Source organism: Chionomys nivalis, chromosome 1 (genome assembly GCF_950005125.1).
Source record: "Chionomys nivalis chromosome 1, mChiNiv1.1, whole genome shotgun sequence".
Classification (NCBI taxonomy): Eukaryota; Metazoa; Chordata; class Mammalia; order Rodentia; family Cricetidae; genus Chionomys; species Chionomys nivalis.
In genome coordinates this window covers 28,653,933-28,677,622 of record NC_080086.1, presented here as the reverse complement: position 1 = coordinate 28,677,622, position 23,690 = coordinate 28,653,933, and the positions used below count along the sequence as shown (strand labels likewise).

Sequence of the window (23,690 nt, the reverse complement as noted above, 5' to 3'; positions counted from 1 at the left end):
ATTGAAACAGGACCCAAGTCTCCATATTAACCTCCATTTTATCTGTGAGCTGTAGACTGAGGTAGTTATGTAGTCCACCAGATAGAATAGGAATAATGGATGCATGAGGCAAAGGCTTTGGATTAAATGGGTGAGCGAGCGGAGTACAATGCTATTTTATTGTATGTGTTTTAAATATGTAACAATGATTTATTTTTAATAGGACATATTTAATCAACTAGAAAACATTTTAAAAGAGAATTTTACTAAAAACATTTATTTTTATTTTTTATATTGATGTTATGCCTGCATATATGTCTGTGTGAGGGTCTTGGATCCCTTGGAATTGGAGTTACAGACAGTTGTGAGCTGCCATGTGGGTGATGGGAATTGAACTCAGGTCCTCTGGGAGAGCAATCAGTGCTCTTAACAGCTGAGCCATCTCTCCAGCCCCTTAAAGGAAAATTTTAAATGAGAAGAGTATTTCTTCAATTAGTCTACCACTTTGACATAATAACTTGAAAATTTAGACTGCTTCATTTCACATTTTATCCTTTTATAGATTAGATTCTAATGTATGCTTTTATTTTGAAATAATTATAGATTCACAGAGAGTTATAAAGATAGCACAGGGAAGTCTCGTGTGCCTTCATCCAGTTTTCCCCAGTGATGACGCTGTGAGGAACCATAGGATATTACCAAACCCCAAAACTGACATTGGCATCACCCCCAGAACTTATTCACATCTCTGGGACTTTTTACAACCTCCTGTTATGTGTGTGCCATTCTAATTTTGCCACAAGTTCGTTTGTTTGACCATCACTACCACCACCAAGAGCCCCGTGTGGCGTCATCATACCCATCTCCACCACGTGGCCACATGCACCTTTCCCTGCCTCTACTCTGGCAAACCCTATTCTCTTTTCTATTTCTGTCATCCTGAGAATGTCATTTAATGTCAGTATGAATGATTTTGTGATTGGATTTCTTCCTCAGTGCGCTCTGCTCTGCATCCAGCAGCTTGTCCAGGCTGTTTTGTATATTAATAATAATGCTTGTCTTCTCCTTGGTTGGGTAGTATTCCATGATACCAGTGTGCATCTGGTTAGCCCTAATTTACTCATCAAACAACATCTGGGTTGCTTCTAGTTGAATTGGGGTTCTATTTCACTATGTCTTCTCCTTTTTGTGGCACTCATAGTGCTTTGCCATGTAATGTACATGATTTAGGGTCTGGTTTTTGTTTTATGTTTTCTGCACTGTGATCATCGGATGGTTTGTAAACTTCCATCAATTGAACATACATATCATAATTTAGAAGTTATGATTGAGATGATAACTATTTTAAAGGTTGTTCATCCAGTTTTTGTTTTCTCCTGTGTGAACTGCCTGTCTCTACTCTTGTGGTTTTGTGCTGTGTGCCTGTTATGTGCCTCTGTGTGTGCATGTGTGTGTGTGTGTGAAGGTCAGAGGTCAACCTCAGGTCTTCTTCCTCAGGCACTGTCTAGTATTTTATTTTATTTTTTGAGACTGAGTCTTTCCCTGGCTTGGAACTTTCCAAACAGGCCAGTCTGGCTGGCCAGGGAGTCCTGAAAATTTGCCTGCCTGTGCTTCCCTAGATCTGGGATCAGAAGCTCATGCCACCACATCTGGCTTTTTTCTTTTTAAACGTGGGTTCTGGGGATCAAATTCAGGTCCTCATGCTGGCAAGGCAAGCATTGTCTTCAGCCCTGCACTCATATTTTTATTTTGGAAACAAGTCAGATTAATTCTGAGGAAATGAACTATTGTCATGGTAGAGTTAGGGTTTTTTTTTTTTTTTAAAGGGTCTCACTAGGTAGACCATGCTGTCTTTGAACTTGTTTTTATTCAACTGCCTCTGCCTCTTGAGTGCTGAGATTACAGGCATGTGCCACTCTGCCTAGCTCCAGTCTTATGTATTTAAAAGGTATCCCAGAGTCTGAAAAATATCAACGTTCAGGCTTAGTAGCAGAAGACGAAAGTGCTGAACCAACCCGAAAGTGCTGAACCAACCCAGGAGACCACTGAATCTTAGAAAGTCTACTCCTTTGGCCAGGAGGCTAGGCTTTTCATTTCTTGCTATGGGCCCTGACAGTGGCATGCAAGTTCCTTCCTGCACAGGGGTGGGTGGTGCGTGCATGAGAATGTTTGCACTATCCTGGCCCAAAGCTTCAGTCCCCTCTCCAGGCATCGGCTATGCCTCACAGATAATCGTCAGTCTCCTCAATGTCTACTACATCGTCGTCCTGGCCTGGGCCCTCTTCTACCTCTTCAGCAGCTTCACCACTGACCTCCCCTGGGGAAGTTGCAACCATGAGTGGAATACAGGTAAGATCATTGCTGAATAGCCTGCTTCCTTCTCCTGCTTGGCTACGTCAACCAGGAGTGAGATCATCGCTGTACCCCAGCCAGTCAACCTCTAGTTCATATTTTGGACTCAGATCCGCTCCAATAGATTATGACGAACTTCTGCCAATCAAGAGTATTGTCAGTGGCAGACAAAGTTCTGGTGTGTAAGGCCCTGGCTTCCCCATCCAACACTCCCCTTCAATGTGAGATTTCACCAGCCTCACAAGCAAAATGTCATGGACTTAAAAAAACTTGATATATTCTATTTTTGTACTATTCAAATAGAACCACGTTCTTTTCTGTGTTCAGTCACTTATTGGCTTCTGTCTGAAATATGGCCTGTTTGATATATCAACGTATGTATTTGTTTTTCATATCTGGTACAATTTTAAGTCTTTCAAACTTATAATTTGTCTGTGCTCAACTCAGAAATGAGCTGTTCTGTCCATTATCAAGAAAATTTGTAATAGCAATTAACTTCTGTGTTTGTAAGACCACGTGAGCAGCCTAGATCAAGAGAACTGATTTGTGTGTGTGTGTGTGTGTGTGTGTGTGTGTTTGAGACAGGGTTTCTCTGTAGCTTTGGAGCCTGTCCTGGAACTAGCTCTTGTAGACCAGGCTGGCCTCGAATTCACAGAGATTCGCCTGCCTCTGCCTCCCAAGTGCTGGGATTAAAGGTGTGCGCCACCACTGCCCGGCGAGAACTGATGTATTGAGAGGATCTGATGTAATGAGAGCCATGACGACAACAAAGCTATGCAGGTATTTTTGGACTTCTCAACGGTCCCGCCTCTGAGAATGGATGTGTTCTGTGTGCGGTGTTCTGTGTGCGGTGTTCTGTGTGCGGTCCATGTGTTACTGAGCACCTGACATGTGGCCAGGGTGTGGGAGGAGCAGAACAGAGGAATTTACACTTTACATGCCAGATGGCCTAGTGGCTGGGCAGCACAAAGAACATACTGGCCGATGCTTTACTTGGCATCTCATTGCTACATGTCACAATCATTGTCCAAGTGTCTTTTAGTGCTCATCTGTGAGAGTGTATGAAGGGGCAGGGACATGATGAATGCATTCTTATATAGAGAAGCCATTGGCTCTGAGCTGGAGTTTGAATCCCTGACTTGCCAGGTTCAGACTGACTTTCTTTACTTTGGCTTCTGCCTGTTCTTCTTAGCTCATAGTGACAATTAGAGGCCCAGGGCCTCACACTCCCTTCCCAGGCAAGTCCTTGCCCATCTCTGGTGCCATCTGCCTTCTGCCAGCTTTTGTCAAATGAAAAGTCAGATCTTAGAGGTATGCTTCCCCACACCCAAAGATTGCAATAGGCTCCTCCCAAATGAACTGGTGGCCTCACGTTGACCCTTGGCCCTACTTGGGCACTTTTCTTTTTGCTGCTTACTGATGTCGTTGTCCTTTTAGCTGGAAAGGCAATGAGATGCTTTGTCCTAGCACAAGCTGGCTACCTACCTTATAAGATATCAAGAAATGCTGAGAGCCTGGGAATATGGGTCTGGTCTAAGCCCTGCAACTGGCAATGCAGGAAAGCAAAGAGCCTCCTGGAGCTGTCATCGGGTGACAAAAGACACCCTGTCTCAGTTAGGGTTATTACTGCTGTGATGAAACACCTTGACCAAAAAGGGGAGGGAAGGGTTTATTTGGCTACTGTTCATCCCTGAAGGAAATCAGGACAGGAACTCAAGCAGGGCAGGAGCCCGGAGGCAGAGGCCTTGGAGGGGTGCTGCTTACGAGCTTGCTACCCCTGGATTGCTCAGCCTACTCTCTTATAGAACCCAGAACCAGCAACACAGAGATGGGACCACCCACGGTCCCACCCCCACTAGTCACTAAGACAATACTCTAAGCAGCGGTTCTCAACCTGTGGGTTGTGACCCCTTCAGCGTTCGCATTTCAGATATCCTGCATATATTTACACTATATTCATAACAATTGTCAAATTACAGTAAAAAATATTTTTATGGTTGGAGTCATCACAGCATGAGCAGCTGTATTAGAGGGTTGCGGCATTAGGAAGGTTGAGAACCACTGCTCTATAAACTAGCCGACAATTGTGTTCAAACGGGTGGAGGCCTTTTTTTCAACTGCGGCTTTCTCTTCTCTAATGACTCTAGCTTGGGTCAAATTGACACAAAACCTCCCAGCACACACACTGTGAACAACGTAGAAAGGAATGTAGAAAGAAGAGGTATACATTGTCAGGCCTGGCAGCAAGCAACTTTACCCACCGGGTCATCTGCCTTTGTATTCCCTAAGATTATATTGATGTTAAAACGTTAAAAAGAATGTCCGCACTATGTAAGATTCCAAAGTGCTGTGCAGGTCGTGAGGAGCCACCATTCACTGCTTCACATTTATGTTTCCATTTGCTATAATCCACCAGTCCTCATATTAGTACCTGTGTTCCAGAGACCAGGAAAGTGATACGTGGGTATCAAACTGTCACTCACCCAGGCCCGCACAGTCGATACCCGCACAGTCAGAATCAAGCCAACGTTCTCTGACCTTGTTTTTGCGACTGTGTTCTTGGCTGCTTTCCTGTGTGACTTTCTTCTAAGGTGTTCTTACCACTCCTCCAAGGCTGTGGCTCTGCCTGGGACAGTTCCCCAGGGATGGCTTATATTTCGAATCACCTGGCACACAGAGACTTTCCCCAAGTGCTGTTGGCCACACTTTAATGAGACTCCGTAGACAAGCAGTGGGCAGTCCACAGTGGGAGTGTGTGAGAAGTGAGGTTGCCTCGTGGAAGGCTGCTATGTAGGAGAATGTGGGGCTCGCAGGACTCTAGCCTAGAGCCTTCTGGCCACCTTACTCTGATGCTGTTATCTTTGGTCATGCCCAATGTTGGCTGATGAACTTCCTCCTTCCTCCCTGGGGTTCATGGGTAGAAAATTGTGTGGAGTTCCAGAAGACCAATGGCTCCCTGAATGTGACGTCTGAGAATGCCACCTCCCCTGTCATCGAGTTCTGGGAGTAAGTGAGACCTCTCTTCCTTTGGGATGTGGCTCTGCATTCGAAAGAGGGCCCTGGGTTGGGGACTTCCCTGGGCAGCACCTATGTGTCTTAGCTCTGTAGTATCTTTACTATGGTTAATGCAGGATTGTTCTTAGACGGACTTTGTAATTCTCACGTTAGGGAGTGTCATATCTGTGTACCTATACTAACCGCCCTCCCCTTGGTTGAAGGTACTGCACCTCATCCAGACCGTACCCTGAATGTCATTCACCCAAGTCTTGATCCCTGACATCAAGCATTCTCAGATGGATGAGAAAGTTTATGCTACTTCCCTTCCCCCAGGCTCAGTGAACCTCCCAAGAAAACTGAACTGAGTACAGTGGGTGTTCGCCACACTTTAGGTCTGTCTCCATCTCTGTGCAAAAGAGAGCACCACAGGCCTTTAGACAGGAGCTTGGAGGTGTCTCTCTCCTGCCCACACATGTACCCTCAGGGCTGGGTGGTTGCCTAGCATGCTTATGACCCTGGGTTCTATCCCCTATACAGAAAAGAAAACCCCACAAAATCAATAAAAAACAATAACACAGAAGGGAGGGAGAAGAAAGAAGGAAGGAAATCCAAGCAAAAGGCCAGGGTACACCTTCTCTCTTAGGAGGCGAGTCCTGAAGCTCTCAGATGGCATCCAGCACCTGGGGTCCCTGCGCTGGGAACTGGTCCTGTGCCTCCTGCTCGCCTGGATCATCTGCTACTTCTGCATCTGGAAGGGGGTCAAGTCCACGGGCAAGGTCTGTGCTGGCAAGTTCCTTCTCCCTCCCATCCCAGGACAGCCTGCCTTCCGTAGGGACTCTCACTCTTGGTTTAACCTAGTCAAGACAGGGGGGAATGACAATAGCAATTTATGTGGTTTCCTTGATCTGTGCCTCTAATGGGTTTCACCCGTGTACTCCTGGGGGATGAATGGAAGGAGAGAGGGAGGAGGGGCAGCACCAGAGAAACTCCAGTTAGGAATCTACAGTGGGTGTGAGCACCTTGCAAATCTAACAGAGCCACGGGTCCCTGTTTCATAAGAGTTCAGTGCACAGAGAATGCTGTTAGACCACACACCTCAGATGATTCTCAGCCAATTCAAAGATTTTGGCCCGTTCTTTGCCCTAGAGGCCGAAGTGGAGAGGGTGTGTGTGTGCATGCACAAGGGCATGCACGCAAGCATGCGCTTGCATCCTGAGCTCTTCTGGATCCCCGCCCTGGAGGCCTCTCATAAGTCTTCCTTCCTAATCTGACCCCCTCCACCACCAGTAGGGATCACATGACACAGACATATGCATGCCAGACCCCGGTGCTGTCTGAGCACTTGTGTGGGCAAGGCTTGTGTTCACACAGCCACTCCACAAATACTGAATGGCAAGAAGGGTGGAGCTGAAGGGAAGAAGAGGGGAGCTGTGGTCCAAGGTTTGGAGAGACAGGACTGAACAGCTGCGAGGCTGAGGGGGGAACAGGAGGGGAAACTCCCTTGGCCTTGGCTGTGGGCTGGGAGCTCCTATATCAGACCCCTTCACCCTATTAGGGAGTTCCAGTGCGCTCTAGTCCAGGGCACTTAACTTACTCCGTTCTTGCTTCTCCTCTGCCTTGGCCAGGTGGTGTACTTCACGGCCACATTCCCTTACCTCATGCTCGCGGTCCTTTTGATCCGAGGAGTGACCCTGCCTGGGGCAGCCCAAGGAATTCAGTTTTACCTGTACCCCAACATCACACGTCTGTGGGACCCCCAGGTGAGAAGCAACTACAGGGCCACCACATGGCTTTGGGGGGTACTTGAGCTATACTGAGTACCTCAGCTCCCAGATGGTCCCCCAAGTATCTGTGATGACAGTGGTTAGCATGGCGGGACTGGGAGTGCTCCCTTCTGCAGATGTGTGTCCACATGGAGTACCTCAGATGACGGTGGTTAGCATGGCAGGAGTGGGCATGCTCCCTTCTGCAGATGTGTGTCCACATGGAGTACCTCAGATGACGGTGGTTAGCATGGCGGGACTGGGAGTGCTCCCTTCTGCAGATGTGTGTCCACATGGAGTACCTCAGATGACGGTGGTTAGCATGGCGGGACTGGGAGTGCTCCCTTCTGCAGATGTGTGTCCACATGGAGTACCTCAGATGACGGTGGTTAGCATGGCAGGAGTGGGCGTGCTCCCTTCTGCAGATGTGGGCCAGCAATTGCTTGTGGTCATACGATGCCTGCCACTGTTCGTTCTTGCTCTACAGCTGCCCAGAGGACTTGGGACCCTGGCAATCGTCCTTAGGAACTACAAATACCACTCAGCACTGTTACTGGCAGGCTGCCCCCCTCTCGCCACCTCAGCCTGCCACCCTCTGCCCTATGATGCCCTCTCTCTGGCCAAGTGAGCTGACTCTCTAGTCTCTGCTTCCTGCTCCCCCTACAGCAGCTGGGCTGGTGTCAAATTTCCTGCCAGTTGTCTCCTTTCCTTAGGCCTCCCTTTGAGGTGTCCATGCTCTTTCACTCCACTGCCTACAGCTTCTCTGTGTCTGGGGGGGATGCACTGGAGGGTTGTGTTGCTTTACAGTGAGGGAGTACGAGGTGGCCCTATTGTGAATGCCTGCTTCTGACAGGTATCCTCTTGGCAGCCATTTTGAAGGCCGGTCAAGCAGCAGGGATGTGAAGGCTGCTGCCTGGACTCAGAGGGAAGAGTGTGTCTAGGTCAGCAATGTTCCTCTTGGTTTTGAGGGATTCTATATCAATGCAAGGACCCCCATGGGACTTGAGGACAAGTGGTCCCCACAACTAAAGGACTGTTGGAGGCCTTGCATGGCATAAGCCCTATCTGTGAAGTTGTTGGAAGTTAGAAAGGCGAGGAATGCTCACAGGGCTCCCAAGTCCCCGCTGGCCTGAAACAATAGTTCTCCTTTGGACGGAATTGGGGTTGATCAAAAGCTGAGCCCTTCGCAAGTCTTCAACTTCATCTGGGGGAATTACAAGTCTTCTCTGGGTAGCCTGGCTCCCAGCAGCCAGGCCAGCCCCAGCCAGAATCTCCTCACAAAGCAGCCTTGGTCTTGAGTCTTCCTGAGGGCTGTGAGCCTGGCCTTCTCCTCTCTGGGTTCTCACAAACCACAGAGATACAGGCTACTATCAAACAGTCACATGAGGGCACTGGGACTTGGTCAGGCTATGGAACTAAGTTATAGGACCAGATGTTGTTGAAGCTTCCGGGATTCTGGAGCTTGGCCAGTAAAGCTGTTTTACCACACAGAGAGGAGGACCGTGGGCCCAGGCGTATGCAGTATTTAAGTGGTGTTTCTGTTCTGTGATTTGGAAGCCTTTTGTCCTTCCCTGGAACCAGAGGGTTGTGATGGACAGTGTATAGTAAGCGGGCTGCTCTCGGGCAGCAGCACTGGCAGGCTAGGTAAAGGCAGGCTTGGAACCAGCTTGCAGAAGGGGCCCTCGGGGTTCTAGAACAACAGGTAATCTGAAAGACCGAAGGAGCTTTGTACTAATCCGTCATTTGTAGCCGGAAACTGACATGCCCCTGGCACTATTAAGAGGTTTCCATGTCTTATTTCAGCTAGACCTCAGATCATATTAATGAGACAGTTTGCCTTTAGAGGTGGAGAGACAGGTCTAGAGGCTCTTAAAGTTTTGTGGTATTGGACATGACTGCAGGGTGTCATGCGTGCCAGGCCAGCTCTCAACCCCAGGGTTTTAAGACTGTCTGTCTCCGCATCTGCAGCTGGAAACAGGTCTGGATGATGACAACCCTACAGACTCTTCTGGAAGGCAAGGAGGCAAGGTGTCTGTTCACCCTGGCTTCTTCTGCAATTTTCTCACTGCAAACTGTACCGGGCTGCATTCTGTGCCAGGCCCATGCTAGGAGCAGTGTGTGGTACATAGTTCCCAGAAGTCATGAGCATGAAGCCAGGCAAGCTTCAGCTCCGGGGTTTAATGAAGTTGTGTCTTCCTCAGAGAGAAAGGCTTACTGGACCCCGAGCTCCTGCTGCCATCCGTCCAATCCCCAGGCAACTGTAGGCTGCGCAGGGAATGTGCCTGTTCCGTAGGCTTTGTGGCTGTGGGCAGGGAGCAGGTTCAAGGGCAGCAGGGTTGTAGTCCCATGTTGAAGGTAGGGGGGGATATCCTGCTAGGTCCTAATTGAATGTAGTTGGCACTCCTTGGGGAGTGTGATAATCCCAACTGGTGTTTGCCTGGCACTTGAGAAAGGTACAGAATCCCTGCTAGGTAACACAAAGACTAAAGGCATCTCTCCCGCCACGAGCAGAGGCGGGGAGCCAGGGGAGACTGCTGGGTTCCTCTCTCATTTCCTCCCCTCTGCCAGGCTTGCTGTGAGCTGGCCGGGTTCCTGCCTTTCCCAGGCTCCAGGGCTCCTGCTGAGAACTGGCTCTTAGGAACACAGCACCTGCCTTTCTCACACCATGCGCCTGTCCCTCATCACCACCTCTTGTTCTACTGAGCTGAGCTTCAGCTGATGAGTAAGGGTAGGGAGCGGGGGGGGGGGGGGGGGGGGAGTGGCGGCAGATTGTCTGAAGAGCCCTGTGAAAACTGTAAAACCCCTACATGTTGCAAGTCTCACGAAGTAGGGTGTTTCACTGTGATCAAAACTAATTCTTTATTTTGTTTGTTTTTGTTTTTTGAGACAGAGTTTCTCTGTGTTGCCCTGGCTGTCCTGGAACTCGCTCATCGGACCTTGAACTCACAGAGCTCAGCCTGCCTCTGCCACCCAAGCCCTGGGATTAAAGGCGGGCACCACCGCTGCCCACTGAAACTAGGTCTTAATTTTGGTGTTGTCTATTGGGAGCTGAAAAAAGAGCTGCTCACAATTGCTTATCTCTGGTCAGGCACGAGGCTCAGGGCCTGGCATGGGTGAATTGTTCTAATCACCAAATGCATCCCAAGTCAGGTGTTGGCATCATTCTATAGACGGAGATGTGAAAACTTAGAAATTGAAGACTCGTTGAGAAGCAGAAGCTAGTAGATGAGAGGGGTAGATTTGGTCCTGAGTACTCAATTAAACAAGGATTCACAAAGCCCAGGGCTGGCCTGGGACTTGCTTTGTAGCTTGGGATGCCCTTGAATTCTTAATCCTTCTGTCTCCACTTCTCAAATCCTAGCATTACAAGGCATGTGCCATCATGACCATCTGAAAGCTTATAGATTATTTGAGTTTCTAAGGACAACTTTTTTTTTATTACTTTAGGGTAGAGGATTATTAATATTTATTTATGTACTTGTTATTGGACTGATTTTTTTTAAAAATGAGAACAGTACAGTTCAGAGAGGTTAAATCAAGCACCAGTAATGGGTAGAAGTGGGGCTGGAGCCTAGGTCTGTTTGACCATGACTGTTTGACATTTGACCATTGACAGCCACTGCCCTTCTAAGAATAGCAGGCATTCATCCACAAATACAGAGTTTGAAGACACCATTCCTGGATCTGCTGTCTTCCTCTCTCCCCCAAAGGCCTCTTTTTGCCCACACTCCACCAAGTGTTTTTCATACGTTTTTTTTTTCTGGGTCAATCTCCTGGCCCAGCATTAGACACATCAGAGTTCTGTTCTGAAACCCAGGGGGCATGGAATGATGAGGCAGTGGGTCGCCTGCGGTGGGAAACAGCACAGCTTGCTGTGTGTTCCTGAAGCCTCCCCCACCACCCCATCCTGTTCCATTCCCCTAACCCAGCAGGCGTGATGAGCTGCAGCTGCACGGAGCTCTGCCAAGTTCACAGCCAGAGGCCTTTCGTCAAAGGCCGCATCTGACCCTTGAGCTTTGAACTCTCACCCTCCTGGGTGGCAGTTTCTCTGTTCTCAGTGACCTCTCTCCTGCCATGGCCCATTCTGCTCTCCTGTCCCCAACTCCCGCCAGGGGAGGCAAGCAGCCAAGTCATCGTTTCTCTTAAGACTTCTTCCCCAATCCAAGTTCACAAATACGCATGGTCACAGGATGGGGCCACCACCTGCCTAGGGGCTACAGGGGGTGTCCTTTTAACACAGGGCCAACACACTAAGAGGCGGGACAAAGGTTCAAGGCTAGCAAGGCTTTCAGGCTGTACAGCTAAGGCCTGGATGTCCTATTTGGGAGAAAGCAGCTGACATCATGACAATTGTGCCATGAACTCAGCCCTTTCACCTCCAGCCCAGGGACACCCTCTCTGTCCAGACTTGGTGTTCCTTGCTTCAATGTCCTGCTGGTTAAGTGGCTCAGGGGTCAGGAACTCTAGAACAGAACAGCATGGGAGGTCACTGTGTTCCATAAGATGATCAAGACACTTTTAGGAGGGGAGCTGGAACGTCTTGAAGGAAAAGTCGCTTGGGTGGCATCACTATCATGTCCTTGTCGTCCCCTTAGCACCGCCCTCTGCTTGCCCAGCTGCTTCAAAAAAAAAAGGGGGGGGTCACTCCCACTACTTTTCCCCATGGCAATCTGGCAATCTCCCCTCATGGTTATCTAATGCCTTCTACCCCTGTGCTGTTGTCTGGTGACTTCTAGCCCTTCCCCCAACCTCGACTAAGCTTGCACTGCAGCTGGCTTTTTTCTGGGGGAAGTGCTCAGTGAGCAGAGAGGACAGAAGGCTACAGACATTCTCCCCTTCTCTGCCATCTCTCTCTTTGGTCCCTATGTCTGTAGGGACAGAACTACCATAAGAGGAGGGGTAACTGGCCTGCATCTGAGGCCTTTTCTCAGGGACTCTGTCAGTGAGTGATCCCGTAATTCACTGTTAGTATCACCAGGGAGCTTGGAAAAGTTCTGGGTTCTCCTCCAGCCTGCGAGGCTCAGGGTCTCAACCGTGGATATTGGCTGAGGAGGAGACGTGATTCTAGGTGGTCAGCTAGCTGCCCTTGGGTCCCCTAGATGCCCATCGTGGAGAGGAAGATTGGCATTTGAGTAGGCATTTGAGCAAGTGGGGGTGGGGTGGGGTGAGTGTAGAACAGGGAGCCCGAGGGTGGTGACTATGATTAAGGAATTAGGGAGGGGCAGGAAGGGACTGGGGAGCTGTGGGGCCAGCAGGGGCACTGGAGGGTGTTATCTGCGGAAGGAAATGAGGGGAGGTAAGAAGGTTATGACCTCTGGAGCCTACCTCCTGCAACCCTGAAGAATGGCTTAGCCCTGAGACTTGATGAGATATTATTCTAGCTGTACGATCAAAACCACAACACGCAAGGCTGGGTCAGCCAGCTGAGATAACAGTGACAGCCACACTGAGGTTTAGATGGGATTTTTTTTGCTTTCCACTTCATCCTCTGGATGCTCATGAGTGGAGGACTATTCTCTTCACTTTTAAGACATAAAGGATTGGGGAACAAAGCCACAGACTTGAAGTGGTTTTGATATTATGGACCCATGGCCCTAGAAATGCCTTCACCACTGGTCACACTGCTGTGAGACCTGAGATAGGAGGGCACGGGGCAGAGCCAAGGGCTTTGTACTCATGGTTGAATACCTGATACCAAGCTCTAGATCAGGAGCATCCTCGAATCTTCCCCGCCATGCCTCTGCTAGTCTTCTTTGAATGCCCAAAATCTGTTCCATCCTGTGACATCCCCAAGAAACTCCATTTAGGGGCCCAAGATGAAGAGCCAGTATGTGAGCAGTGGGAAGAGGTCTGCTACCACGGCTGGCAGAGCCTGGAGCATGCCCTCATGCTCACGTGGGCATGACTCCCATGGGCTTCCGTACCATTCAGCTTCCTCCTTTCCCTCGTGTAGGTGTGGATGGATGCAGGCACCCAGATCTTCTTCTCCTTTGCCATCTGCCTGGGGTGCCTGACAGCCCTGGGCAGCTACAACAAGTACCACAACAACTGCTACAGGTGACTCTCTCATCTCTTGGCAACCCAGGTTAGGATGGACTGCACTAGCTCATGCCCCTGGCCCATCTGCATCCTACCTTGGTACCCCAAGGCCACGGAAAAGTCACAGAAGTTGGCAGTAGCTGGGCAAAGGATTGCTTTTCAGAGGGTAGGATAGCTGTGATTGGCTGGAAGACCCTGTCAGGCGCACAACCTTCCCTGGATTAAGAGGCTCACAGGTTCAAGAGCACTATGCCAGCAAGAATAGTAACTACTGATGTCGCACAATGATGACCCGGTCTTGGTGACTCTACCTGGCAAATGTGTCCTTACACATTCTCACTTCACTATCTGAGCCTGCTTCCCTGACAGTCCTTGCTGTATGATCTCTGTCTTATGCTGACCTGGTTCATACTCAAGAGTTTCAGCCAGTCTTTTTTTTTTTTTTTTTTTCAGCCAGTCTTAATATTATCTGAAATATTGCCAAAATTTCTATTGTGCATCTCAAGATCAAATTGGGATGTCTAAGAATTCTTTGTTATTTGCTATTATCTATGTCCGGAGCCCATGGGCTCATATCAGAGTGGCCGTGTCCCCAGATGTAGGAGCAGTGTGTCAGGGCGGAGGTGATGGAGCGGCCGGAATGTTTAGTGTTTTTCTTCCACGTGATATCATTCTTTCAGGACCACCATGGTTTATTTCACGTATGAGCTAGCTAGTCCGGGGTTAAAGGGCTGGAGGAGGGATGCCCTTGACCAGTCTGAATTCTGCCAGGGAGCCCCACCCTTGACCTCTGCAGCTGTGGGAGAGACTGTATTCCCCGGGGTTTCTGTTAGCTCCTGGACAGAAAACCCAGGCTTTTGGGAGTTCTCTCCTGACCTAACCTCCTTCTGCCACCGGCACCCCACAGGGACTGTATCGCCCTTTGCGTCCTCAACAGCAGCACCAGCTTTGTGGCCGGGTTTGCTATCTTCTCCATCCTGGGCTTCATGTCTCAGGAGCAGGGCGTGCCCATCTCTGAGGTTGCTGAGTCAGGTGAGTGTCCTGGGGAGGTTGAAGACAGGTTCACCCTTGGCAACCAGGATTTGGAGTTAATGCTGAAAAAAGTTCCTGATTTTGGAGCATTTCAAATTTTCAGAGTAGGGTCCGTATAAATGTTCCCAAATCAAAAAACCAAAACAAAGCAAAACAAAAAACCCCAAAACCAAAAAAAAACCTCTCAACATTTTCAATAAAGAACATTGAAGCAGTATATGGTACATGCTATGTAGAGCGTCTGGCTTGTACCATGAGGTGTAAACTATGTTAAACTGATACCAATACCGCCCTGACTGTTCTAGAGTGGTAACTGGGTCCAAGGTCACAGAATACCCTTGGCTTTTCAGAGGAAGCTTCCTATGGCTTAACCAGGCTTTGGCAGGGGAATTAGTTCTTGCCATTTGAATAACTTAAGGGAGCGGTTATTTGACAGTAAATGTGTCAGTAGGCTCTTTTGCTTCTGGGTCACTCATGATTGGGACAGAAAAGTCTTCAGGGTAGCCACAGTGAATTGCAGGTCCAGACCAAATCCAGCCTGAGCATTTCCTTTACTACGGTTGTCAGCACAGCAAAGCAACCATTTTCCCCTGCTCTAGATCGCAGCAGGCCCCTCCCATCTTCTCTTACTTTCCTTCAGGTCGGCTTCACAGATTTGTTTGGCCTGCCAGCCCCTGGACCTCATTCTTAGCTTGAGACCCTTGGTTTGAGGCAGTAGATCTGGGCATCTAGAGCCCTTGCTAGACCCGAGTTTCTTCATTGCCAGGGTTTCTAGCCTCCCTTCTTGCTGTAATAGAGGGGGTTGTGCCAGGGGCGCTGGGGACCAAGCGGATGTTTGCATGGCTTGTGTCAGTACGTGCTAGTGATAACAACTTTGGGGGCAGTTTCTTCCAGCTCTGTTATTCCATGGCCCCATCCTGGGAGGCCCTGGGGTTGCAGAGGCCTGGAGCTGGCTCAGGCTCTGGGCTGTGTTCCTCTGCTCCTGCCATAGGCCCCGGCCTGGCTTTCATTGCCTACCCCCGAGCTGTGGTGATGTTGCCCTTCTCACCATTGTGGGCCTGCTGTTTCTTCTTCATGGTTGTTCTCCTGGGACTGGATAGCCAGGTATTAGAGGTGGTCTCTCCGAGTCTGAGGGAGGACTGGGTGTGGAGGGCAATGGTTGAGTTTGTATCCTGTGAGACCTTGAAGAGTTGGGGACTGGGTGGATGTGCGAGGTGGATACCTTTTTAGGGACCTGGAGGAGCTTTCAGGGTGGCGTTACCTCACACTCACATACAGGGATATCTGCTCTGGGGACTGGAGCGGGAGGCTGCTGGTCGGAAGGAAGCTGGAGCTGGCTGGTGGGGCTTGCTCTGGGAGCTCCCTTTTCTCCTACTTTCTCTTATCCTCTCATTCAGTTTGTGTGCGTAGAAAGCCTGGTGACAGCGCTGGTGGACATGTATCCCAGGGTGTTCCGTCGGAAGAACCGAAGGGAGATCCTCATCCTTATCGTGTCTGTCACCTCCTTTTTCATCGGGCTGATCATGCTCACAGAGGTGAGAGGCTGGGAGTCTGGATGGGGACCCGACTGGGAGCCAAACGGGAAGGACCACAGGGACCATCTCCCTCTTTAGCCCCACAGAATGAGCGGTTGAGGGGTAACTTGGCTCTAGGGTAACAGAACATATGGCAGAATAGATGGGAAATCTAACACTGGAAAAGCCGGCTCTCTGCTGGGATCCCATGCTTCCACAGGGATGAACTCAAGGGGAAAGGAGTTCCCTGGGACGGGTGGCCTCTGTCAGTGTCACACTGGGGAGGCAGGTGACAGAACCCGTCAGCTTGAGGAATCCAGTGATGGCCATCCTTCCTCAAAAGACTTGATACACTGTCTGGAGCTTTCGGGTCTAACTCTGGAAAGCCTCAGAGACAAGAATAACAACTCTCAGATGCTTTTCCTCTTCCATCCAAAAACAATGCTAAGAAACAGCGATTGCTTCTGACTTCTGGGGCTTGGGAGCTTAAAGCTCTCTTGTCTTATGCTACTATCTGTGGGCCTTACCACCTCTGTCCTGCGCGGTATAGGGGCCATAGGGGTGGGCCTTTCTGCGTCCTCCCAATGATCATCTCCCACGCAGGGCGGCATGTACGTGTTTCAACTCTTCGACTACTATGCAGCCAGCGGCATGTGCCTTCTCTTCGTGGCCATCTTTGAGTCTTTCTGTGTGGCTTGGGTTTATGGTGAGTGGCTTCTGCCCTGGGCCCAGAGCCTGGCACACTCTTCCATGCCAGCACTCTCCAAGGGAGACAGCTGCTGCTCACACTCACTTTTCCTGTCTGTCACAACTATACCGAGAGCACCTAAAGGGTTCACATCCTGTCTTGCCCAAACCCTTTAACCCTTTCCTTTCTCTGATGGTGTGTATGCCCATGAATCCTAGCCAGCTGCTTTCTCCCCGCCATGGCTCCAAAGGCAGCCATGGCACACCGTTTGTCCATGCCCATCCTAGCCTGTTTGGCCCCATCCCAACCCGTCGCACCCTGAAATGCATCTTCTGTCCTTCCTCCCCCCTGACAGGAGCGAGCCGCTTCTATGACAACGTTGAGGATATGATTGGATACAAGCCATGGCCTCTTATCAAATATTGTTGGCTCTTTTTCACCCCAGCTGTGTGCATGGTAACAGAATTCTCACAGGGTAAAGGTAGGGTGCAGGGTGGAGGGGCATTGTGGTTGCAGCGGAATGGAGGCCCATGGTTCCCTTGGCCTTGGACACCATCTTAGATTTTTGTTCATCCTCGCACTAGATGAGTTAGGAAGAGGAATCCCTCCTTCCCCTTCACAGAGGGTTCTCCTCACCACAGAGGCATTAATCGAGGTTCAAGGCTGTCAGATGAGCTGACCATTAGCCCAGTGTGAGGCTGATGTCCCAGACAGGACTGGAATGCAATGCTAGGTGCTCAGAATCCTGCTGTGAGCACAGCCGTGGGTCCCCAGAGTGCTCGTCACACACATGCTTCCCAGTGACACACAGGAAAAGTGTCAGCTCTATATCACTTTATAGAGAAGTGAGCACCCACACCATCTAGGATGGTTCAGAGAGCTGGGACGTGGCAGTTCCTGGAGCTCCTGTTGTGTGCCCGGCATGAACGAGGAGGGTAGAGGAAGACTGTAGTCCTCGTGCCTGGCTCTTGGTGCAGGAGATGGCACAGAGTTAGGTCCTAATTAGAGCCGGCTAAGAGAGGGACCCAAGGGCCTGGCCGTGACAGGGGATGGACTGTAAATTACTGCCCAGGAGTGGACTTTGAGTAGAATGTGGGTGGAGTTTGGAGATTGACTGACCTAGATAAGCAGCAGCACAGCCTGCTGGGAGAACAAACCCTACCAGGCAGCCGTGGGGGTGGGACAGAATGGGGGTGCCGATGGCACAGAGCCCCAGCACCAGCTTGTTTTCCCTCCAGGCAACCTTCCTGTTCTCCCTGATCAAATACACACCCCTGACCTACAACAAGAAGTACACATACCCATGGTGGGGGGATGCCCTGGGGTGGCTTCTCGCTCTGTCCTCCATGATCTGCATTCCTGCCTGGAGCATCTACAAGCTTAGGACTCTCAAGGGCCCACTCAGAGAGGTAGGCGGAAAGCAATGAGGGATAGAACCTCACTGGATGAGTGGGTCTTGGGTGGCAGGCGGGTGGCTTTCTCATGGGAGCTGGCGTATAAAGGGCACCCCCAGCCTGGTGTGGGTGCCACGGTTCCAGAGAATGAGTCCTTGGGGGTCCTAAGAAAGGGACACAGCATAACCGCAAGACATTTGCGTCTGTGACTGTGGGGTTGGTAGCTGGAAACAGGTTTACGACAGGGAAGGCAGACAGACATTAGTAAGGAGGGACACCGGCAGGGGCCCTTTCCTCTACCGCGACAACTGTCTCCACTGTCCTTTCAGAGGCTCCGCCAGCTCACGTGTCCGGCTGAAGACCTTCCCCAGAAGAACCAACCAGAACCTACCGCTCCTGCTACGCCTATGACATCCCTTCTCAGGCTCACAGAACTGGAGTCTACCTGCTAGGGCCAAGACTTTTGACATGCCTGTGAGCCTGGCTATGGACAGCTCCAGGAGCAGAGGGCAGAAGCCCCCCTCTGTGCTGGGAGACCCCCTCTGTGCTGGGAGACCCCCCCCTCTGTGCTGGGAGACGTAAGACAAGAGGGGGTATTTGGAAGCCAACTTCTGAACTGGGTACCTCCTGTCTCAACTCCCCTCTTCCAGGGTGGTCCAAACATTGTAACATGTCCACTTCGGTAACACATCTTTGAGGCAGCTTGGAAAGCCCAACAAGGGCCGGGGAGGGGAAAGCCCGGCAGGGTGCTGGGCCCTCTTTCCTTCATGCCATTAAATCCGACTTCCTCCCACAACTGCCTGCCAGTATGTATGCCTGATTTCTGCCCTGTGTTTGTGCCTTGCCTCACCCCCCACCTTCACTGTGGAACTGTGGCTCTGGGGTCTTGCTTCCTGCTAACTCTCCGTCCTTACTGAGTTTTTCCTGAATCACACAGCAGGCATGGCTGCTATGCTGGGACAGGGGAGACAAATGATGAGGCTAGACCAATGTCCTCCATCACACACTCGGATTGAAGAAAACTGCCCCCTCTCTCCGTGCTTTCCTAAGGTCTCATGTGGTCCAGCCTTGTCCTCTCTACTTCTCGCCACGGCTCCACAATATTTCCATCATAGGACTAACAAGGGGAGATGGAGGGAAGGACAGAGGGGACCAGGCTCTGGTTACAAGATGGAAGAAGACAGCTTTCCCCTGCCCACGTGACCCTTGCTGTGTCCCTACCCTGCTTGCCAACACTGTCAACTGTGTGTACCCATGGACTGATGCAGGCTGAGAGACTGGCTGCCAGCTGGGCTGTTGCAGACTCAGATGGATGCAGATGGGTCTTGCAGAGGAAGCTGTACCCAGACTCTGCCAGCAGAGGGATCCACTTCCTTCAGACAACCTCGTTCTCAGCTAGCAAGAGGTTCCGACACAGGGTACTGTCACATCCAGATGTGACCACAAGGGGGTGGCACTGTCATGTACTCAGCCCTGGGTGTCAGCGACGAACCCTTAAGGCCAGGTTTCAAGAGAATCTGGCAGAAGGCAGGCAAAGCTCTAGGATGTTGCCTGCAGGTGAAGCAAGTTCGTAGGCGTGCCTTAGCAACCAGCCTCTAAGGGGATGGGGAGGGGCTCCTGAGGCTACTGTGTGCTATCAATGTGAACCGAATGTGTATTTCTCCCCATCTAATGCAAGGTCTACCTGGGTCCTCTGGTGCTCCTTGACGTGGCTAAGTGTCCTGTGACTCTGAGCTGTTCAGGCATTCCCGGAGGCTTCTCGGCTTCTGACATTTCAGTTTCAAGGGAAATGTATTGAAGTCTTTTCCAGTTCGAGTTTCTGTCTTGTGGCTGAAAAGTCTGTAAAAATTAGGGACAGTGGTCTTCCTATGTGGGGACATGGATTCTTTCTTCTAGGTGCCTTGGACACAGGCTTGGTCATAGTCCTGCAGGTTAAATGTGCCCAAACCCAGGATTCTACTGTCTCTGTTCTCCGTCTACATGACCCTGTTTCTAGATGGCTACAGCACTATGCTGTATTTACCACACACATGGACAGAACCAGAATCCAATACATTTTCTTTTTTTGAGGCAGGGTCTCACTATGTAGCCTTGACTGGCCTGGAACTTGCTTTGTAGAGCGGGTTGGCCACGTGCCTCTGCCTCTGAGTGCTGGGATCAAAGGTGTGCACCACTGCCTGGACCAGAAAGCAGTTTCCTGGACAAACAAACAAAGTGTGTTGAGAGGGAGTCACAGAAGGTGACAACCTGGGTAGGCCGTACTGACTGCCAGGGAACCTGGGTAGGCCATACTGACAAGGAACCTGGGTAGGCCATTCTGTGTGTATGCTGTCTCTCTCTGTCACCTTGTTTGATCAACGTTTTATCAATCTGCTGAGGAAATGAGGTGATTCAGTGGTGGTGAGGTGAGTCCCGCTCATGAGACTCACAAATGGTGGAATTAATGCTATGAAAACCATGTGTTTTAGCCTAAGAACCAGGGGGCTGGTTTTGTCCCTGACTTGTGTTCACCTCATGGCATGTCTTGGTAGAAACTCCTTGGAATTCAAGCTCATTTTTCAGATGTGAATAACACTATGTACTCCAACCCACGCAGGTCTATTCCGGGGCTCAAATGAAGTCAGGGGCCCAAGTGTTCTTTCAGTCCAGTTTTGGGGATGGCTGTGGGAGGACAACACTGGCTGTCCACGCAGGGCTGGCAGGTGAAGGAGTGAGCAATGAGGCTGGTCTGGTCAGGGCTGGCCAACCAACACTTTCATTTTTTTTTTTGTTTTGTTCTGAGGCAGGATCCCAGTCTTAGCTCAGTGTGGCCTTGAACTCACAGAGATCCTCCTGCTTCAACTTCCCAAGTGCTGGGATTATAGGTATGAGTGACCATGCCTAGGTACAGTCAGGGTTGGGAACCGTGGTACTTGACTTTGCCTGGGGTGGGGGCAGAGAGGAGGTGGAGAGTGGAGACCTATGTCAACCTGGCAGTACACAGACGGTATCCCGCAGGACATAGACGGGATCCTGCAGGACACAGACGGGATCCTGCAGGACACAGACGGGATCCCGCAGGACCCTGAAGAAGAAAGTAGAACAGGAAGGGGAGGAGCCACAGTTAGAGATAAGCCAGTAGGCAGGGACCGAGTCTTACGGGAAGTGATCTCTGAGAGCAGAAGGCTGAAGCCTAGGAGCTACTGGCACCTGAGAAGATGCCCGTGGCATCAGGGAGGCACTCACTAAGCACGAGCCCACTAGGCTGCCTGAAGACGTCAGCTGCCCAAGGCTCAGCCTCAGGCATGCGCACACAGACAGCCCCTGGTGAGCCTTAGACAAGGGGCTCACCCAGGCAGCCTTCTTCACAGAGGCTCAAAGTCTTCTTTGGACCTTAACTCTCATACTCAATAACTTCAGCAAACTAACCCCTTCAGTCCTCAGTTTCTCCTCTAAAATATGTTAACACGATTAGTTACCCCACAGCATCACCAGGCTCCAGCAGAAGCAGCCCCAGGAAGCACTTTGGTAAATCCTTCCATGTACTGTGTCTGTACCCCAAAAGTGGCTCTCCTCATGGGAGAAAATCCCAGGAGGTATCCAGGGCAGATTCTACCCTTTAGTCTCAGGAAGAACGATATGGATTTACTAGGTTAAGGGAGGTAAGGAAGAAGTAGCCCCAAACAGCCTGTGGTCCAATGTCCCTGGAGCCCTTCATATCCTGCTCAGACCCTGGCTCCAAGAGACCAGCATATGCTGTCCTAGCCAAGGGATGAGTAGGGTCATTTTTCCCTGCAGCTGCATCATTCTCCTTCTCTCTTTCCTTTCTTCTCTCCCTCTCCCATTCACCCACCCATCTAATACAGGCCATGGGGCTGCTCTGAGGCACATGCATCAGATGCTAAAACAGCAGCAGAGACTCATGCGATGAGACTCCTGCCCATCAGCTCTCCATGATCTGGGAAAGGAGCATGTGCTCGTGGGACCCAGAGGCACAGGTTCAGATCCCAGAGGCACAGGTTCCGATCCAGAGGCACAGGTTGCACCATGACAGCTGAGCATGACCAAGAGGTGTGTGGGTTCTGGCAGGGCCGGTCCCCAGCCCCACTCCTGGTTTCACTGAGGTAAAGGGGTTGAGAGATGGACTCACTCTGGTTCTTCTTGATGGGAAACAGAGGCCGGGGGTGGGTGCCAGTGGAAAATTACAGGCTGCCAGTCTCACTTCACACCCTCCGCTGCTAAGGAAGATCTAGCAGACAAAGGGGAAGTCCACACAGAGGGAAATTTCCCTTTCTCCCCACAACTTCCCTTGTTTCCATACCACCCAGCACCGAGGAAGCAACTCAGCTTTCCCAGAGGCCACTGGCCTTTTCACATCCACACTGTGAAGACACACACACACAGAGCCTTGTTTTGGAAAATCTTCCCATCGAGGCTGAGGGGACACACATTCCCCATGTGGAATCACCTTTGACAGCTGCCAGGCTGTTGCAGATGAGCTCAATGTTGCCCAGAATCCGAGTGCCTGGATCTCAGAATCCCCATCAGAGACTACAGCAAATACAGAGAGCTCTCCTTGAGTACCTGTGATTCCCTAGGCATGGCCATGTTGACTTTAACCCTCACAGCAGCCCTAAAAATCACACAACATTCACTTCTTCCAAGTGGGAAACCAAGGTTCAGAATCTGCCTTGACTCAGGGACCATGGTAGGGGAGGAGAGGAAAGTCAGGGTGGGAGGGCTGTACCCCGGGGTCCTATTTGCATTCCCTTTCCCATGGTATGCCGACTCTGGAACTTTCTCTAGGAAAATCCCAAGGAGAAGGCAGTGGCTGCAAGGTCTACGACTTTGCTGGGGAGCCACAGAGGGCAGGTACTTGGTGGAAAACTCCAGTGTGTGATTCACCCTCCTCCTATGCCCTCGTCACTGAGGCCAGCTCCTCTCCCAAGGTCCTCAGTGTCTAGCCTGGAGGTTGGTGGCTCCTGTCCCACTGCTCTGGTAAGAGGGGGTGTACTTTGCCTAAGAAGGAGCCAGTATTAGGGGTGGAGGTGAGAGCAAGGGTAACGGAGGGTAAAGGACTGAGAGCAGGAGAGAGGTCAGGGAGGTAGGGCTGTCTAGGGCTGCTACCTGTTCAGCAAGGCTCTGGGGGGCTTGTCCTGGACAGTGCCCACTTGGAAGACACTAGGAGGGAGTTGGGAGGGAGGGGGCTGGAGGGGATACAGAGGCAGGGTTAGAAAGGCTGGACTTCTCCAGGGTAGATGTTGTAATTCTGGTTTATAGCCTTTTCAGTCTCTCTTGTTTCTTGTGGTATGTCTCTGTCCCCTCTTCCTCTGTCTCTCTGTGTCTGTGTTTCAGGACCACTGGGTAGGGCTGTGGCAGGGAGGACCAGGAGAGCTGAAGGTGAGAATCCCTCTTCCAGGTGTGAAGACACCTAACTCTTTCAGGAGTCAGAGCTCTAGCTGAGCTGAGAGACCAGGTGAGTGGAAAGCACGCCTGTCCAAGAGCGAGCGCTCAGTCTGGGTCCCAGAGTGTCTGTACCCCTAGGTCTGGAGGACTGAGGGCTCAACCACAGGCAAGACCTGGCAGAACTGTGTCTGGGCAGGAAGCAGGGAACTGTGGTCCCCTGAGGCCACAGGGAGTCTGACCTTTGGACACGCTCCGATGCTACGCTGCCTGTCCCCTCACTAGCCACACGATAATTGCAAAGGGACAGCTGAGTAGTAGGAGAATCCACAGATGGGGAACTGGTCCTGAGCAGTGGGTGAAAGAGGCGGGTCATCTGCCTGCCAGGGGAGGGCGTTTCGTTTCCAGAGGCAGGAGGGGTGAGTGGATGGATCTGAAACTAACGGTCACAGCTTGGGGTGCCTGCTTTCAATCAGCCAGGGCCAGCACAGGAAGCCTGGGCTCCTCTCAAAAGAGGGGAAGCCACCTGAGTTAGGACTAGGGCTGAGGA

The 23,690-nt window shown here is 50.9% G+C and overlaps 1 protein-coding gene across 1 annotated transcript in view; it reads left to right on the top strand.

Annotated features, from left to right (window-relative positions):
* Slc6a13 (solute carrier family 6 member 13) overlaps positions 1-18,536 on the top strand; it is a 38,770-nt gene extending 20,234 nt beyond the window's left edge. The window contains exons 4-15 of the mRNA XM_057768222.1: positions 2,188-2,328; positions 5,253-5,337; positions 5,972-6,104; positions 6,954-7,088; positions 13,045-13,148; positions 14,038-14,162; positions 15,154-15,266; positions 15,560-15,697; positions 16,280-16,382; positions 16,720-16,820; positions 17,603-17,773; positions 18,088-18,536. Coding sequence (XP_057624205.1) covers positions 2,188-2,328; positions 5,253-5,337; positions 5,972-6,104; positions 6,954-7,088; positions 13,045-13,148; positions 14,038-14,162; positions 15,154-15,266; positions 15,560-15,697; positions 16,280-16,382; positions 16,720-16,820; positions 17,603-17,773; positions 18,088-18,210 — 1,472 coding nt within the window. The 3' untranslated portion in view covers positions 18,211-18,536. The remainder of the gene's footprint in view (positions 1-2,187; positions 2,329-5,252; positions 5,338-5,971; positions 6,105-6,953; positions 7,089-13,044; positions 13,149-14,037; positions 14,163-15,153; positions 15,267-15,559; positions 15,698-16,279; positions 16,383-16,719; positions 16,821-17,602; positions 17,774-18,087) is intronic.
* The last annotated feature ends 5,154 nt before the right edge of the window (positions 18,537-23,690 follow it).